We start from the raw sequence: 18147 nt of genomic DNA on the forward strand, positions 1-18147 counted from the left end.
AAAGGAATATTCCACCGCTGTGAAACAGAATGAAATTTTATTCGGATTCTGCCTGTTTATTCCGGTGTTTATTTGGAGCGTTTTCATTCGGTTTGGGGTTCTAAACCGATTGTAATCGGAATAGAAGACTCCATATGAATCGGGCTAGTCTTGCAGCTCTTTATTTCGGACCCAGGGGCATCAATACCACAGAGTAAAGAAAAAAACTTGTTTTGTTTTTCTAATAAAGAAACAAGAAAGGAAAATATTAACAACACTGATTTCAAAGCAAAAAAAAAAATAAGGGTGGGCCTTATTTTTCATGATTTTAGAGGCATTTAAAAAAATCATTTATTGTGATAGTTTTTGGGAAAATATCTCTTTAAAAAAATTATCATCATTACAGGCCTCTGTTAGACCTGCTGCACACCAAGCAACTGAACTGGACAATTGCGAAAAAAATACAGTCGGCAACGCACATGCGCATATCAAACGCTGGGCTCCATATATTCAAACTCGCTGCAAAGGAAAAACTACGACACTAGGTGTTCTTACCAGGAAACAACATTAAAGCACAGTGTTTTACTTTTTTATATAGCTATATTATAATAACACAACGAGCAAATGAGTAAGAAATACAAGGAGAGTGGATATTTGAGAGGCTTTTGTCTCCATTCATCTACTCGTCCATGACTGTGACACACACTCTCCTTGCTTTGCTTTTTCAGCCAAACGTGTGTACACACATGCATGCACGCACGTACACACACACAAAATAAAGATGGCATTTTCTCGACTTCCTGAAAAGTGGAAATCTTAGAGATGTAAGAATTCTGCCCGACAGCGAAAGTACTCTATGTACTGTACTGGTACGGCATGGCGCACTGAATGCCGCTTTCTATCAGACTAACTCGACGATACTGCTATGCCAAAACCATCGGTCGATCACTCATGAAAACTAGTTGCCCAGCACACTGCCCGACAGTTCAGTTGGATTCTTAAATTAATTACCTTGAGGAACGCAACAACAGCAGCATTGTGGGCTGCAGCCTTATGGACAGTTTTACCAGACTCATCACCGGCTGATTAAGATAAATACTCAAGGGAGGTGGATCCTCTCATTTACATGACTGACATCTGTGGTTACAACATTAATCCCCTTTTTTAATTCTTGCCTTCCCGATGTGGGAAATATCCTGGTGTGAGTGTGCATAAACTCCGTCAATAGCCAAGAGTGGATGCTTGAAATCTCATTGTGAAACATCTGCTGTGTCATTTAGCCACGTTCACACTTGTGCCGAACATTCTGACCTCAGCAGCAACACATTTTCCAAATACAATGAGTCTGCCGCGTCACTTTAGAAGTAATTTTATGTATTAATAGACTACAACATCCAATCACAAATGTGGCAACCGATTTGAAAACATGACACAAGGTTCAAATACCAATTTAAAAAAAAAACAAAAAAAGGCTAAGTGATTGACTCTTCAATGTCTGTGCATAAACAATGGTGTCAATACTAATTAGTTACTACCTGGCCTTTATTTGAAGGAGGCATGTCTTCTTGAGATTCCACACTTAAGCTTTGTGGAGAAGTGTGGTATAGAACGATCTAAATAAAGGGGCGGAAACAAGAATATATATATCCATCCATTTTCTACCACTTATCCGAGGTCGGGTCGCGGGGGCAGCAGCTTTAGCAGGGACGCCCAGGTTTCCCTCTCCCCAGCCACTTCATCCAGCTCTTCCGGTGGGATCCCAAGGCGTTCCCAGGCCAGCTGAGAGACATAGTCTCTCCAGCGTGTCCTAGGTCATCTTTCCGGTGGGACGTGCCCGGAACACCTCACCAGGGAGGTGTCCGGGAGGCATCTGAATCAGATGCCCCAGCCACCTCATCTGACTCCTCTCAATGTGGAGTAGCAGCGGCTCTACTCTGAGCCCCTCCCAGATGACCGAGCCGCTCACCCTCTCTCTAAGGGAGAGCCCGGATACCCTGCAGAGGAAACTCATTTTGGCCGCTTGTATCCGGGATCTCATTCTTTCCGTCACGACCCACAACTCGTGGCCGTAGGTGAGGGTAGGAACGTAGCTCGACCGGTAAATTGAGAGCTTTGCTTTTCGGCTTAGCACCTTCTTTACCACAACGGACCGATACAAAGTCTGCATCACTGCACCGATCCGCCTGTCGATGTCCCGTTCCATTCTTCCCTCACTCGTGAACAAGACCCCAAGATACTTGAACTCCTCCACTTGGGGCAGGATCTCATCCCTGACCCGGAGAGGGCACGCCACCCTTTTCCAACTGAGGACCATGGTCTCAGATTTGGAGGTGCTGATTCTCATTCCAGCCGTGAACCGCTCCAGTGAGATTTGAAGATCACGGCTTGATGAAGAGAACAGAACCACATCATCTGAAAAAAGCAGAGATGCAATTCTGAGGCCACCAAACCGGACCCCCTCGGCTGCGCCTAGAAATGTTATCCATAAAAGTTATGAACAGAATCGGTGACAAAGGGCAGCCTTGGCGGAGTCCAACCCTCACCGGAAACGAGTCAGACTTACTGCCGGCAATGCGGACCAAGCTCTGACACCGGTCGTACAGGGACCGAACAGCCCGTATCAGGGGGTACGGTACCCCATACTCCCGAAGCACCTCCCCACAAAACACATGTAGACTGGTCGGGTGAACTCCCATGCACCCTCGAGGACTCTGCCGAGGGTGTAGAGCTGGTCCACTGTTCCACGGCCAGGACTAAAACCACACTGCTCCTCCTGAATCGGAGATTCAACTTCCAGATGGACCCTCCTCTCCAGCTCCCCCGAAGAGACCATACCGAGGAGGCTGAGGAGTGTGATCCCCCTGTAGTTGGAACACAACCTCCGGTCCCCGTCTGCCAATCCAGAGGCACTGTCCCAAATGTCAACACGATGTTGCAGAGGCGTGTCAACCAGGACTGCCCCACAACATCCAGAGCCTTTAGGAACTCCGGGCGAATCTCATCTCATGAATTGTTTGTCATCATAGGGGTTTTTGGAGCTGTGCCTTGTCTGGTCCCTCACCTAGGACCTGTTTGCCATGGGTGACCCTGCCAGGGGCATAAAGCCCCAGACAACCTAGCTCCTAGGATCATTGGGACACACAAACCCCTCCACCACGACAAGGTGACAGATCAAGGAGGGGAGAATATATATATTTATTCATTTTTTGTCTTTTAGTTAACTCACTGGCAGATGGATAGTGTAATTTTATTATTATTATTTTTTTACATTGTCCTTGATTTCTGAGTGAATAACGCATGAGTCTAAACGACAGCTGAAATTTGGATTGTTTGGCCATGGAAGATTTCTGCACTCTACTCATAGCACTTTAAAAGACTGCCCTTGCCACAGAAATGGCAACATCTCACAGCAACGTCAGTGTTCAAATCCAAATGTAGAGATGGGTATAATTGATTGATCAATATAATAATTGATCATGAATAGTTTTGTCAATTGTGGAATTCATTGTTGATTAATCGTGTCTTGAAGCAATTTAGACAAGAAGTTCACAGTTCGTGGGCACCGTTTATTCAGTCTCAACTTGTTTGTGGTCTAAAGATGAGGTTCATGTTAGTTATGGGATGTAAAGCTATATAGAGTCGTACATGCAGAACTTTTTCATGATATTAAATACAATGAAACAATTTTTAAATTTCCCCATATCCGACATCGGAAATGTAGTCACATGCTCATCCTTGCATCCAAAAGCGTGCCTGTTAGTACATTCCAAGATCATTATATTTGATGGTACACTGTGTAGGGAAAAAGTGAAAAATGGAATAGTATAATGCATTCCTACAATACAGACAAGATTATATGGTTACGTTAAAAGAAAAAAAAGGTTTTATCAAGTCAAGGTAGAAGCTTGACAAAACAAAAACAAACAAAACATGTGGTTGCATGACTTACCCCTTGGTTTCCATTAAATGTAATCAATGGTTGTGATGACAGGACCTGAAATAAGAAAAAAAAAAAAAAGTTACCACTACCAATCAATTTACCTAATTCTTAGGTTTTCGAGCATTTCTACAAATGTTTAAATATCAATTCATGAATGTTGATTAGATTTAGGGTTGTGATGATTAATCGAATAATTCACATTACAAAAAAAAGTCAAAGCAAAATCTCTGCCTCGCAATAATTATTTTTCCAGACAGACTAACATTAGTGCAGTAGCACACACCACTCTGGAGAGAAGAGTCCATACAAGACTGTACAAAGCTTGGGATCATGTCACACTTAACAAGGACAATAAAAAGTGCAAAACAAAAGTGGGAGCATACCACTGACATTTTCCAAATACTTTAAGCCATGTACGGAGCAGAATACACTCAGTCTAGTCGATTGGTGACACACAATCATTTGTCACCAAAACCAAAGGAAAAATATTAAAAAAAAATAAAACATTATGTCTTTGCAAAGCACATTAAGAAGGATTTTGTTGACTTTGTGCTCAATGAAGTTAAAAAACAAAAACCATGATTAAACAATAGAATGGAAGGAGGAACATGCATTTGATTTTGTACCATGCACTTAACAAGTAGCCTGCTGACAACTTGTTTTTATATAAAAAAAATAAATAAATAAATAAAAAAACATGGTTCCTGGTTGATATAAAATGACAAACAAAAAGACTGAGCCATGAGGAGGAGCACTTTTATTCAGATGCTCACCAGAATTTAGTTTAGATTTTTATGCAATCTTGCTAACTTTTCTCCCATTTGCTATGGCATAATGACTGCTAAGAAAGTTAAAACCACTTTTTGTACAAAAAAACTACTAAGAAATCTGATTTCTATTCCAGCAAAGAATGAGGACACACGTACCACAAAGAGGAAGTCAAATTGGCTGTTCCTCCTCCACACATCTTTGTTGGTTCAAATGAAATCAAAGTTCATTCGAGGGCAAGTCAATCAAAGACACATCACGCTTTGTACTCTCCCATACGAAGCATTCACTCTCTCTTCTGTTGAGCCTATAATTCTCTAGATTTAAGCTTGAATCTGCTTTTTCTGGAATGTATACTCAACCAACTGAAAGCATGAGTGAAATGCAAGCGTGAAACAAAAGCTTGGTTTAACACCAGTCACAAGTTGTGACTTTCGGCTTGACCCATCAGGGGTCGCCCAGAGCGAGTCACTCAATTTGTTTGGCAGTTTTTCATGCTGGATGCCCTTCCCGATGCAACCCGCATTTATTTATTTATTTAAAAAAAAATAATAATAATAAAATAAAAAAATAAATGCGGGCTGAGGACCGTCAGTGGTTGGTTATTGGGCCACTGAAATCGGTTGACTTCAAAATTGCTCACCGTAACTTGGAGGTGGCACTAAGCATATCGTACATTTTTAAAGCTTCGGTTGGCTGTGATCCGCATTTGAAAACTAAACAAAAGGAACTGCATTCACATCATGGGATTCAGAGAGAGAGAGAGAGAGAGTGAGGTGGTACAAATCCTGCCCAGACATTCCTGACAGACTAACTGAAGCTGGTTCTGCAAACCCTGCTAGCCATGTGACAGCTCTTGCTCAGAAAACGCCTTGCTTACCAAATTCACTGCATGATTGATTAATTCATGGCCTAATGTTTAATTTAAAATTCTGGGAAATAAAGAAACTTACTGACTCACCCACGATTGCACAAAGACTAAAGACTATCCCACATTTGATTGAGCCCATGAATTTGCGCAACAATTACCAAAGTGAGGTTTTAGGCTACTCTTAACTCATTCACTGCTGTGGACATTTACATTCGTCAACTGGGATCCAACCGTTTACAGCCAGCGACGTCGAGTACGTTTTTCAAAAAGTAGGCATGAAAGAGGGTCTTGCCAAGCTTGTCTGTAAGATTCAGGTTTGTAAAACATTGTAATTACTTTCTCAGTGCTTTGTCTTTCTTGTTTTATTGTTTGAAGTGTCACAAAACCAAAAATATTAGCTTCTAATTCCCTGTTTTGGTTGATATGTTTATTTTATATATGATATGTTTATGATATAGCTTGTTTTCTCCACTTTTTGGTCAGAAACCGGTGTTGTTGGTGAAACCAACACATGGTCTACTGCTGATTACTAAGACCCCTATCTCATTGGCCAGGGGACTAGTTGGCAACCTGATGGCGACTCAAGTCTTCACTGGTTGCAGAGACGTCTCCTGGAGAGGAGAACAGCCGAGTTGCCAGGGAAGTGTGGTCAAATCCAATGTTTGACTTCATTCGTGACAAAACTGCGATGTCCACATACATTTTCATCACCAAAATGTATGTGGACATCTTTACTTTTCCCCACTTCAACCTCTAAAAAAATATCAGAATGATAGCCCCAATATTTTGGATTTTATGGACGATAAAGTGCTTTCCTCATTATTGAGGACTGTGCTGACGTTCTGTCGATGTCTGTGCTCTGAAAACTGCAGGACATGTCGTCCACTTGAAGGTTCGACAGTAATGCAAGTATTCTCGCTGTCGAACTCAAATGGGCAGCAGGCAGCAAGCTACAGCTGCACATGCACGCAACAAGTGCTGCACCTGCGGCCCATTACTTGTTTTTCTTCGATTGTGGTTTTACATTTGTGAGCCAAAATTTAAACCACGATTAAAATTAAATTAATTACCCAGCCTGTACGTTAGAAATGTAAACGGTTTCATCTGAATTGTAAGCTGTTATTAAACCTGTCTGCATTAATAAATTACATGTGGAAACCGATGTCTCCTCTCTGGAGGCAGTGATTAATATTTCATCGCTGTATTTTAAAAACAAAAACACAATGTACGTTATATTTATTAAAATAATGTATATACTGTACATACATAGTCCTATATCAGAGACCTCCGGGTGAAATGGTTGTCACCTTGTCTGGAGACGTCTCCCAGACATCTTCCTGGTGAGCGCACAAGCAATATTTTGGTCTCCAGGGCCCCAAAGTCACCTTGACTGATAAGCCTCGGCAGTGCGAAACATGCTAGAACCAAACTTTTTTTTCTGGTGATAGAAGAGTCTAGTCTTTCGTTAGGAAGTTTGGTGCTTATCACAGAAAACATCCTGTGGGTCCTGAAAGATCAGTCAAAATGCTCTAAAACGACTGGCAAAGGGGGGGAACCGTTTTGGAAACAGCTGGCAGTGAATGAGTTAACAGACATGTTTCAATATAGACTACAGGAGTTACATTACTATTCGGTATTGAAATTGTATTGAGTGCACACCCGAACACCCTGTAAAATATATTTTTCTCCATGTTTTGGGGGGATTTTGACCTAAAACATTCAAACATCACATACCAAATATTGTTTAAGGTATACATACTGGGAAAATATTTCGCCTTTGCATAGATCATAAATCAGAGTTTTGTTTCCAACTACACTGCATTTTATTAGATGTATTGTATATGTAATACAAAAGTATAAGACATTTAGGAATGTCTTAACCTTTTTTTTTGCATTTGCGGACATTCCCCCCACCCTAATGCTGCGTCACAATTCATTTGACTTGATATACTCATTTCACTCATATACTCATGAATGCCTGCTCATGATTCATTTTCCCTGCAACGGACTGTTTCACTTCCTGAGCTCAACACAATGGGAACGCCAAGAACACCTGACATTTCATGGAGCCAAACGCCTTGGTGAAACCTCAACACTGCACCAGCTTTAGCACTCCAGCCCCCGGCCCCCACCCCCACCCGGCTTCGCAAACATAGTGCTACCATCAGCTCGTTGATTTGAATAGGCTGCTGACATGCCACTATTCTGTGGGACCTGATCCCAGAATGTTCCACAGAGCTAACATTGGGGACAGAGCACAGGTCCGGACTGTGGGATAGATGACAAGGCTGTGAATGCCACCACACACTGGCAATTAGAAGCAGAGTTAGCAAAGCCGTTAACAGAGGCGGGACAACACCGGTGTGTCAGGGAATTCTGCGATCCCAGTAAAGAGCTGTTATATTTAACACCCAACACTCACATCTCTCGCCCTGTTGTGTTGACAACAATGTCCAACAAGTGTTTTATACATCACACCAGACATTGACGTCATCACAAATGTAATTATCTGATTGAAAGATGTCGTGCTAGGCCTTCCGGTTTAGCTATAATAGGCCTGGCAATATGGCCTTAAGATAAAATGTCTGCCCACCCCCAAATCTGATTAAATCAAAATAATCAAACAAACTGATATAATGCTGCAATTTTGATGAGTCTCTTGCTAAAACTGCAGTAGTGGCAGGATAGAACAGAGCAATTCAGTACAAAAACACATCCTGGTTATAACCAGTTAGAATGACCTTAAGACGAACACGATGAAATGCCTATAAATTATTATAAAAGTCTTGTGTGTTGATTGAGCAGACTCCTCGAATGTGTTTCACCGCAAGTGGCCTCATCACTGCTTGAAGGAATTCCTTTGAAGCTCTTAGTGCTTTGGCCGTGACTCAGGTCAAGTGAGTGTTATTAATTTCCCACTGTACACTACACTGTATCTTCATCGTTAAGAGGACATGGACAATCGTGTGACTGATGAGCAAAAAAATAAATAAATATAAATAATTTAAAAAACACTTTAACCACCGAGGCCAAACTAACGCTAAATAGTGGTAGATTCTGCTCTGCTAAAGATGACCACACACATAAGCCATTGTAAATATTGACGTGGTTTAACAACTACGATTGACGGCTCCGACCGCTTTACGAGCAGATCAGTTAGATGCTCAATTTTGGTATTATTGATATGCGTGTACCCTACTTTACCAACTGTGTTTGCAGGGTCGGACATTAATGGTGGCCCCGTGACGATCTACTACGTGGCTTACAGACGCTGGCTCGACTGGGCCAGTACAAATTTAATACAATGAAATCAACACGTTCTTGCTTTTCAACCCACATTGTTTTAGTTTTATCCACATGACTCAATCAAGATCATGTTATCGCACTGCACACATTTTTTGCGCATGTCAGGTTAACAATCCTTGATTATTCGGTAGAATAGGTATACACCCGTAGATTTATTCTACAAATAGCGTTTGCTGTCGAGGCTGCTGCAGCAGACCACTCCATGTAAATTTATCCAGGCCAAATCTATGCGAGAAACCACGTAATTTCATTGGAGCATCATGTTTTCATTGACTTGCAAATCTACTTGAGTAACTCGCTAAAAATATGACTAACCCTGACAGTTCTTGAAATGTCTAATTCTGAAACTAAAACTGTCATTACATTGTATGCAGTATCAGAATAGTGATACAATACCAAAACATCATATGGAATAAATTAAACTGAAATGTAAATTGTTCAGTAGTCAATGAAATTTTATGCTGCCTGAAAACAAACATTACATTCTAAACAACTATACATAAGTAATTGTCAAAGGCTTAAAAAAAATACAATATGAAAACAAATAATTATTTAAGCTTTTCGTATTATATCATGACTATACGGGGTAGTGCCAGTTGACAGGGTTATGTTGTGAACAGAGGACTCCCTGCCCTAATACTTATTGTATGTGTAAACACTCAACTGTCACTGAGGTGATTGAGATGTTTACTATGCTAAATAACCTTATCACTAAATCAGCATTTCCAAATAAAAGACACTCGTGTTAATCAAGCAAAGACTCTTTTGGCCAAAGTCAATCATTCTATCCATTTATCTATTCTGCCTATGCTAATAAAGAATGAGGAATCTTTAAGACAACAAGTCTGGCCATTGATCAGTTCATTAGTACTTCCCTCATGAGTGACAGAACATCATTAAAAGGTCTTATCGGGAAGACAAAACCTGTGTGCATAAACTCACTCCGCTCGCATAACGCACAAGTCCGAAAGCACGTCCGTGGCAACGCGTGACGACGTGCCGCCGCTTCCATGTTGTGGGTCACAGAGTCTGACTGCCGTGTACGCCGTGACACCGAGGTGACGTGATCGCTGGTGAGAATGTTGCCACAGAAGACTAAGGAGCACAGTGATATTTCGAGTCATATTTGGCCTGGTGTGATCATCTCTCGCTCTCTCTCTCTCTCTCTCGCCGTGTCCCATGATCAGCTGAAACTGGAGAGTCAGCATTCCTTAAATAACCATTGCAGTGGCACATGCTAACCTGCTTCAAGCTACCAAATCCCCCCCGATCCCCTCAAGCCCATCTGTATTGCTTCCCATATCAGCAAAACAACAATTTCTAACAGTTAAAAAAAAAACTGAAAGTGAAAGTCTGGGGGAAATACCTTTTCTATTTAAAAAAACAAAACAAAAAAAAACACTCCTTTGTTAAATTTGTCTATCATGCATACCTTGGGTGCACACCTCAGTCAAGGCTAAACAATATTGATTGGGGCCCAGCACCTGCAAACTGCATACCTGGATTTGACCATTTCAGATGCATCCATTTATAATTGAAAGATTTAGCAAACTGGTAAAAAATTCCTGTTTTCCAATGTTAACAAAAATTCTTCGGAAAGGGCAATGACACAGAGTTCCGCTAAGGGTCAACAATGAAAATTTGAATCAGTGCCATATGAAGCCCCAATTTCCCCTGCATTCCGGGCAAATTGGTGTATTAGAGGCAGTAACGTCATCTTAAAAAAACAAACAAACAAAAAAACTATGCCTTTCAGAGAGACCCTGCCCAAGTATGCATAGTCACATTGCCATTGCAGCTTCATACATTCAGATAATTAGATGCATGGCACAGTCGGTGCTAACATCTGGGATTGCAACAATTGTTTCCTAACAAAAGGGTGTGGGCAGGGAGTCTCAGGTCAGGTCTCGGGTCTGCGTTTGTCCGCCTTTGCTTTGCCAGAATTTGCCAAGTGGGCATTATCACAGCCGATGCAGTGAACCATATTGACATAATTAGATGCATGGCTACATCATCATGATAGTGACTATTGGATTTATTTTTCATGTAAGAATTCTAGTAAGTACAACAGCGTTCTTATTTTTTTTTCAAATTTCTCACAGATGAGATTTTACTTCAATTGAATCATCACCATCTGCATGGACAAGTTTAGCATAACAACTCAATCATCTTATAAAAAAAAGATAAAATTAGCACCAGCCACAAATTGAAGGTAATGTTAATATGTATTACAATAACGCCATCTTGAAACATTTGCAACCAACTACGAGAGTTAGCGCGTCAGCATTAAGCTTTCAGCATACAGACAGGAAAACACGTCCACAAAATCCAAAATGTTGGTGTGATCGTTCAGATATTTGCAGAGTTTCAAGTGGGCATAGGTAGAGATGTCTATATAAATTTTGGTGACAAGTGATTGCAGTTTTATGTAAGTTTCCTTAAAAGACCTAGGTAATCCTGTGAATATGGGCACTTATTCCATAGTTCTGGATTTAGAAATTATGATCCCCCTTAAATAGACTGTCGTAATTTTAGGTTTGATTTTTAAGCGAGATTTTGGCCCTCCTACATTTTGGACACGTCACCCTATCACGGCCTGACACGTAAGGGGCAGGAGGCGAGGACATTTCCTCATTGAACTACTATGTATTCTGTATAATCTTTGCGCGTATTGAAAGTCTGGATGTTTAGACAATAACGAGTGAAAACAGTGATAGTGAAAGTTTTGAATAGGCTTTTTTTTATTTATTATTATTTTTTTTTATAAATAGATTGTTGAAATGGGCGGCACGGTGGACGACTGGTTAGAGCGTCAGCCTCACAGTTCTGAGGACCCGGGTTCAATCCCCGGCCCCGCCTGTGTGGAGTTTGCATGTTCTCCCCGTGCCTGCGTGGGTTTTCTCCGGGCACTCCGGTTTCCTCCCACATCCCAAAAACATGCATTAATTGGAGACTCTAAATTAACCGTAGGCATGACTGTGAGTGCGAATGGTTGTTTGTTTCTATGTGCCCTGCGATTGGCTGGCAACCAGTTCAGGGTGTACCCCGCCTCCTGCCCGATGACAGCTGGGATAGGCTCCAGCACGCCCGCGACCCTAGTGAGGAGAGGCGGCTCAGAAAATGGATGGATGGATGGATTGTTGAAATGCCTTCTTGAGGAAAGAAGACAGCCACATGCTCCCACATGAGGTAGTGCTTGCAGATTCATTTCCGCACATATAAACAGATTTTATCAGCCTAATTTTTTATTGATTGAATCACAAATGCCTCTAAGATGTTGGAAATGAGTTCCTATGGATGACAAAGGTGTTTCTGTAGGGTGCACGGTGGCATTGTGTTTGGCTGGCTGTCATAACAAACTGCCAAAAAGCTTTACATCACTTATTGTCCCAAAACAGCGATCAATTGTCACCAATTTATGTTGACATCTCTATTTATGCCCACTTACACATCTGAAAATATAATGCAGCCCTATGGGGGGGCACAAGCCAGCGCAAACTGTAGGCCAGTCCCAAGCCCGGATAAATGCAGAGGGTTGCGTCAGGAAGGGCATCCGGCTTAAAACTTTGCCAAACAAATATGAGCGTTCATCCAAAGAATTCCATACCGGATCGGTCGTGGCCCAGGTTAACAACGTCCGCCACCGGCGCCGTCAAACTGCAGGGCGACGGTGGAAATTCAGCTACTGTGGGTCGAAGAAGAGGTGGAAAGCGGGTTCTTTGGCAGAAAGAGAAGAGGAAAGCACAGAGCCTAGAACTGAGTGTGGGGACTTTGAATGTTGGGACTATGACAGGAAGATCTCGGGAGTTGGTTGACATGATGATTCGGAGAAATGTTGATATATTGTGTGTCCGGGAGACCAGGTGGAAAGGCAGTAAGGCTAGAAGTTTAGGGGCAGGGTTTAAATTATTTTTCCATGGTGTAGAGGGAAAGAGAAATGGAGTCGGGGTTATTTTAAAAGAAGAGTTGGCTAAGAATGTCTTGGAGGTGAAAAGAGTATCAGATCGAGTGATGAGGCTGAAACTTGGAATTGAGGGTGTTATGTATAATGTGATTAGTGGCTATTCCCCACAGGTAGGATGTGACCTCGAGGTGAAAGAGAAAATCTGGAAGGAGCTAGACGAAGTAGTTCTGAGCATCCCAGACAGAGAGTCGTGATTGGTGCAGATTGTAATGGACATGTTGGTGAAGGAAATAGGGGTGATGAAGAAGTGATGGGTAAGTACAGCATCCAGGAAAGGAACTTGGAGGGACAAAAAGGATGCAAATGGCTGTAGTGAACACTTTTTTCCAGAAGAGGCAGGAACATAGGGTGACCTACAAGAGTGGAGGTAGAAGCACGCAGGTGGATTACATCTTCTGCAGACGATGTAATCTGAACGAGGTCACCGACTGTAAGGTAGTGGTAGGGGAGAGTGTGGCTAGACAGTATAGGATGGTGGTGTGTAAAATGACTTTGGTGGTAGGGAGGAAGATTAGGAAGACAAAGGCAGAGCAGAGCACCATGTGGTGGAAGCGGAGACAGGACGAGGGTTGTGTAGCTTTTTGGGAAGAGGTGAGACAGGCTCTCTGTGGACAGGAGGAGCTTCCAGAAGACTGGACCACTGCAGCCAAGGTGATCAGAGAGGCAGGCAGGAGAGTACTTGGTTTATCTTCTGGCAGGAAAAGAGAGGAGGAGACTTGGTGGTGGAACCTCACAGTACAGGAAATCATACAAGGAAAAATGTTAGCTAAGAAGAAGTGGGACACAGAGAGGACTGAGGAGAGGCGAAAGGAACACATTGAGATGCGACATAGAGCAAAAGGTACAGGTGGCAAAGGCCAAACAAGAGGCATAGGATGACATGTATGCCAGGTTGGACACGAAAGAAGGAGAAAATGATCTATACAGGTTGGCCAGATAGAGGGATAGCGATGGGAAGGATGTGAAGCAGGTTAGGGTGATTAAGGATAGAGATGGAAATATGTTGACTGGTGCCAGTTGTGTGCAAGATAGATGGAAAGAATACTTCGAGGAGTTGATGAATGAGGAAAATGAGAGAGAAGGGAGAGTAGAAAAGGCAAGTGTAGTGGACCAGGAAGTGGCAATGATTGGTAAGAGGGAAGTTAGAAAGGATTAAAGAGGATGAAAAATGGAAAGGCAGTTGGTCCTGATGACATTCCTGTGGAGGTATGGAAGCATCTAGGAGAGGTGGCTGTGGAGTTTTTGACCAGCTTGTTCAATAGAATTCTCTAGCACAGTGAGAAGATGCCGGAGGAATGGAGAAAAAGTGTGCTGGTTCCCATTTTTAAGAACAAAGGTGATGTGCAGAGCTGTGGGAACTATAGAGGAATAAAGTTGATGGGCCACACAATGAAGTTATGGGAAAGAGTAGTGGAGGCTGGACTCAGGACAGAAGTGAGTATTTGCAAGCAACAGTATGGTTTCATGCCTAGAAAGAGAACCACAGATGAATTAAGGATGTTGATGGAAAAGTACAGAGAAGGTCTGAAGTGTCTTTGTAGATCTATTGTGTCTTTGTAGATCTAGAGAAAGCCTATGACAGAGTACCCAGAGAGGATCTGTGGTACTGCATGCGGAAGTCTGGAGTGGTAGAGAAGTATGTTAGAATAATACAGGACATGAAATTTTTTGCCAACATCGCAAGTCTAATAGAAATATTTTAAAACCACCAAATCTTCTTGGTATCTATGATGATAGCATAACAGGGGGCTCTTTTGAGGCCACCAAATCTCTCTCAAACATAGCTACGGTAGCAATATTGTAAAAAGTTGTTTTGATGTCAAAATTATGACATTCTCACCAATTTACCTATGATAGTGTCACCAAAATGCACTATTTTGATGCCACCAAATTCTTCACCGACATGGCTCCGATATCGTAAAAAGAAAATTATTTTGGTACAACGTAATTCTCACAAACTCAGCCACTATGACAGCATCATAAAAAGGTGCTCTTTTGATGATAAAATTATGAAATTCTCACAAACTCAGCTACTATGACAATACTGTACTGTTTCTAAATTATCTTTGAACACAGCCAAATTATTTGCAAACTCAGCTACCTTTACAATATTGTAAAAAGGATTTACAAATTCTTCCAACCCCACAAAAAATATATAATTTGCAAACAGCTACAAAGAAATATGTGAGTTTGATAAAAAACAAAAAAAGTAATTAGCTAAATTGGCTCCAATGACAATATTAATATTGCAAAAAGGAACAGTAACAAAATGACAAATAGGAAGCCAATTCGCTGGCACAATTTATAGTTGGTGCTTATCAGCTGTCAGTGGCGCTGTACATAAACACTGTGTGTGAGGAGATAAGGCCGCCTTCTCCTGATCAGCCAGGTTTTCCCTGTCAAATAGTTATAGAGGCTGAAATGTTAAAAGGCAATCCTCCGGAAAAGCAGCAGTAGTCCTAACACAGCGGAGCCATTTCCACAAATGAATCCAAGTGTGTCAAACTCATTTTCATTGTGGGCCTCATCGTTGTTAGGGTTTACTTCAGAGGGCTGTTATGACTGAAAACCATACAAATGTACAGTGGTGCCTTAACTTATGAGTTTAATACATTACACGACCATGCTCATAACGCAAATCTCTCCTATCTCAAATTATCTTTCCCCATTGAAATGGATGCAAATGCTATTAATCCCTACCAGCTTCCCATAAAACGCCAACAAAATATATTTTAACATGTTTTTAATTGAAAAAAATAATTAGCACTTTACTGTCTATGCATGCATACAATAGTAATATAATTAAATAGAATTCAATGAATTGAACAGTTAGTGCATCAGGATTTCATGCATTCAGCACCTTCTGGTTTGGGTTTCTTGGCCACCAGAAGGCAGTATAATACATGGCAACAAATACACAAGAGGAGTGTTGTTATATTGTCTGTCAACATGTGTTGCTTTACTGTTTGTGTCCAAATATACATTACTTAAGGGATTAAAACACCACAATGTCAAATGCTAGTTTTATTAGCATTTTGCATTGTGTGTTAGCATTAAGCTAGCTGGCTTTTGTCAGACAAAGTTATGCAGCGTGTGGTTAAATATACAATGTGTAAGTCTTTCGCAGTCATTCGCAGGTTATTCACACTACGACTGCAAACAATTATTTCGTAATACATTAAAACTGAGTATTATTTTTTTCCATAAATTGATCATGATTCACATGGTGGTCTGTAACATGGCAGAAAACAGAGTAATATGTTGATCGTTGTTTTCTAAAGTGAAACCAGATGTTTCCAAATGTCTTATTTTGATTAAACAAAATATAATTAGTCTGGATTTCATGAGGGACTACAGAAATCTGAGAATATTTATTGAGAGGCGGAAATCAGAGGATTTGGAAAATTTCTCATTTAAACAATGGCTCTAAACCAGGGGTCAACAAGGATAACATGAGTAGCCCGCAGCCCTGTGATAAAAAAATATTTTATAGTGATGGGATGTTGTGATTACATAGAAATGCGGAAGAGATCCTTTGAAAATGTAAACACTTTCAAAAAGTTATAGAAATTAACACTGATTATTATCTGTTTCCTAAATTGTTAAATTATTCTTGATCATTATTGTGAGAAATCATTAACATGATCAGTGTGCTTCATATAGACGAATCTATATAATTGAGAGTAAGAACATAATTAAAAGGTAATTTGAGCAAATTTGTTATTTCAGGTGTGTTTCAAACTTGTAGCCCTTGGCCTTAATCAGTACCCACACACCTTGCAGTTTCAAAAAGATTGCTGACCACTGCGCTAAACGATTATCAAAAATAGTTTAGTATTAGTATGATGATGGATTAGTTGGCAATTAATTAATTGTGACACCACTAATTCAAAATGTAATGAAAACTGTTGTTCTTTTAGGCAGGATGGTTTGAAATGGATTAATGGCATTCCCATTCATTTCCGTTGGGAGAGCTGATTTGAGATACAAGTGATTTGAATTACAAACGTGGTCACAGAACAAACATATATTGTACGTCAAGGCACCAGTGTACATCAGTTTTGCTTTATTTCAGAAGCTGCCACTGATGGTGTGGCCACTTGCTGGCTGCTTCACCAGATTGTTTTGACAGCTTAACAAACTTTCTGGAAACAAGTTTGGAACGAAATATGATAGTTGACAAACTCACTAGTGAGGTGACAATAACACCCAAATAAAATAAAATATGAAACTCGAGTGTCCAGTAGAGGTTTCAGAGTCAAGTCTGGGTGTATCTGCTTTAAAAAACGCTAACTACCTCACTAAAGTCAAGCGGGCTCAGTGGGGGAACCGAGGGGCCGCTAAACTTCCCTGGTGTGGCCGCCTCTCGGGGCTCAAGAGGGGGGTTAGCGAGTTGGAGTGGCCCTGCTCCCCCTCCCTCCACACTCCGCACTCCGGCTTTACTACCGCCGCCGCCTGTCACAGCCTCGCGGACACATTTCCAACAAACCCTCCTCCCTCCCTCACCTCAGCCCGAAATGTCTCGTTCCGCCGTGGCCGTGGGTGCGCTTACCTTGCCGCCCCGGTAACCCTCGAAGGCCCTCAGCGCGCTGTCAGTGAGTTTGACGTGGAAGACGGAGACATTACTGCCGTTGCTCACTCTTCCACAGGACAGCCCGTAGCTCCGCTCCTCTTTCAGCGCCGCCATCTTGGCTGCCGTTCCCACCACCGCCGCTACAAACACACACGCACGCACACAAACCCGCGCGCACAGGCACGCACAACCGACAATTCCCGTTTCCTCGGAATTGGCTTGTCAAATACTGTCGTCATATGATGACGTCACGCCAGCCCATTTTGATTGACCCGCCCACGTAGATGTGCGTCAAACACGTCGAGATCAGTTCATTAGACCACTAAATACTTAAAATATGTATCCCGTGTTGTATTTTATGAACATTAAGAGTTTATCTTAAAATGTTTTGCTTATTAAACTGGTAAACTAAACTAGCAGGTAGCATTCCATTTTTACAATATCTGTCGAGTTACTGAAATAAGGTGCAAAAAAACAAAACAAGTTGACGTGAGTTCAAAGAGGACGGCTGTTCAGCAGGAGAGGTATTAGATCATATTCATTACGTCATTAGAACGTACAAGTGCCCCACCAGTGTGGGAATATAGCTATTTGTGTTAACCTACAAAAAAAAAAAAAAAAAAAATCTACTATTAGTATATATAAAAAAAAAATACTTGACCCTAAACATAAATGAAAATGAAATATGAGTCAGACCTAAAAACGTTTAAAACATTAAACGTTAAAAAAATTACACTACAAATAAA

The 18147-nt window shown here is 41.4% G+C and overlaps 1 protein-coding gene across 1 annotated transcript in view; it reads right to left on the bottom strand.

The window, feature by feature from the left end:
• The window catches only part of ell (elongation factor RNA polymerase II), a 45866-nt gene extending 28273 nt beyond the window's left edge, over positions 1-17593 (bottom strand). Inside the window, exons 1-2 of the mRNA XM_061682851.1 lie at positions 17381-17593; positions 3929-3973 (exon numbers count right to left, since the gene is read on the bottom strand). Of these exons, the coding sequence (XP_061538835.1) occupies positions 3929-3973; positions 17381-17515 (180 nt within the window). The 5' untranslated portion in view covers positions 17516-17593. The remainder of the gene's footprint in view (positions 1-3928; positions 3974-17380) is intronic.
• Between the last annotated feature and the right edge of the window lie 554 nt (positions 17594-18147).

The sequence above is a fragment of the Phycodurus eques genome, chromosome 8, assembly GCF_024500275.1.
Source record: "Phycodurus eques isolate BA_2022a chromosome 8, UOR_Pequ_1.1, whole genome shotgun sequence".
In the NCBI taxonomy this organism is placed as follows: Eukaryota; Metazoa; Chordata; class Actinopteri; order Syngnathiformes; family Syngnathidae; genus Phycodurus; species Phycodurus eques.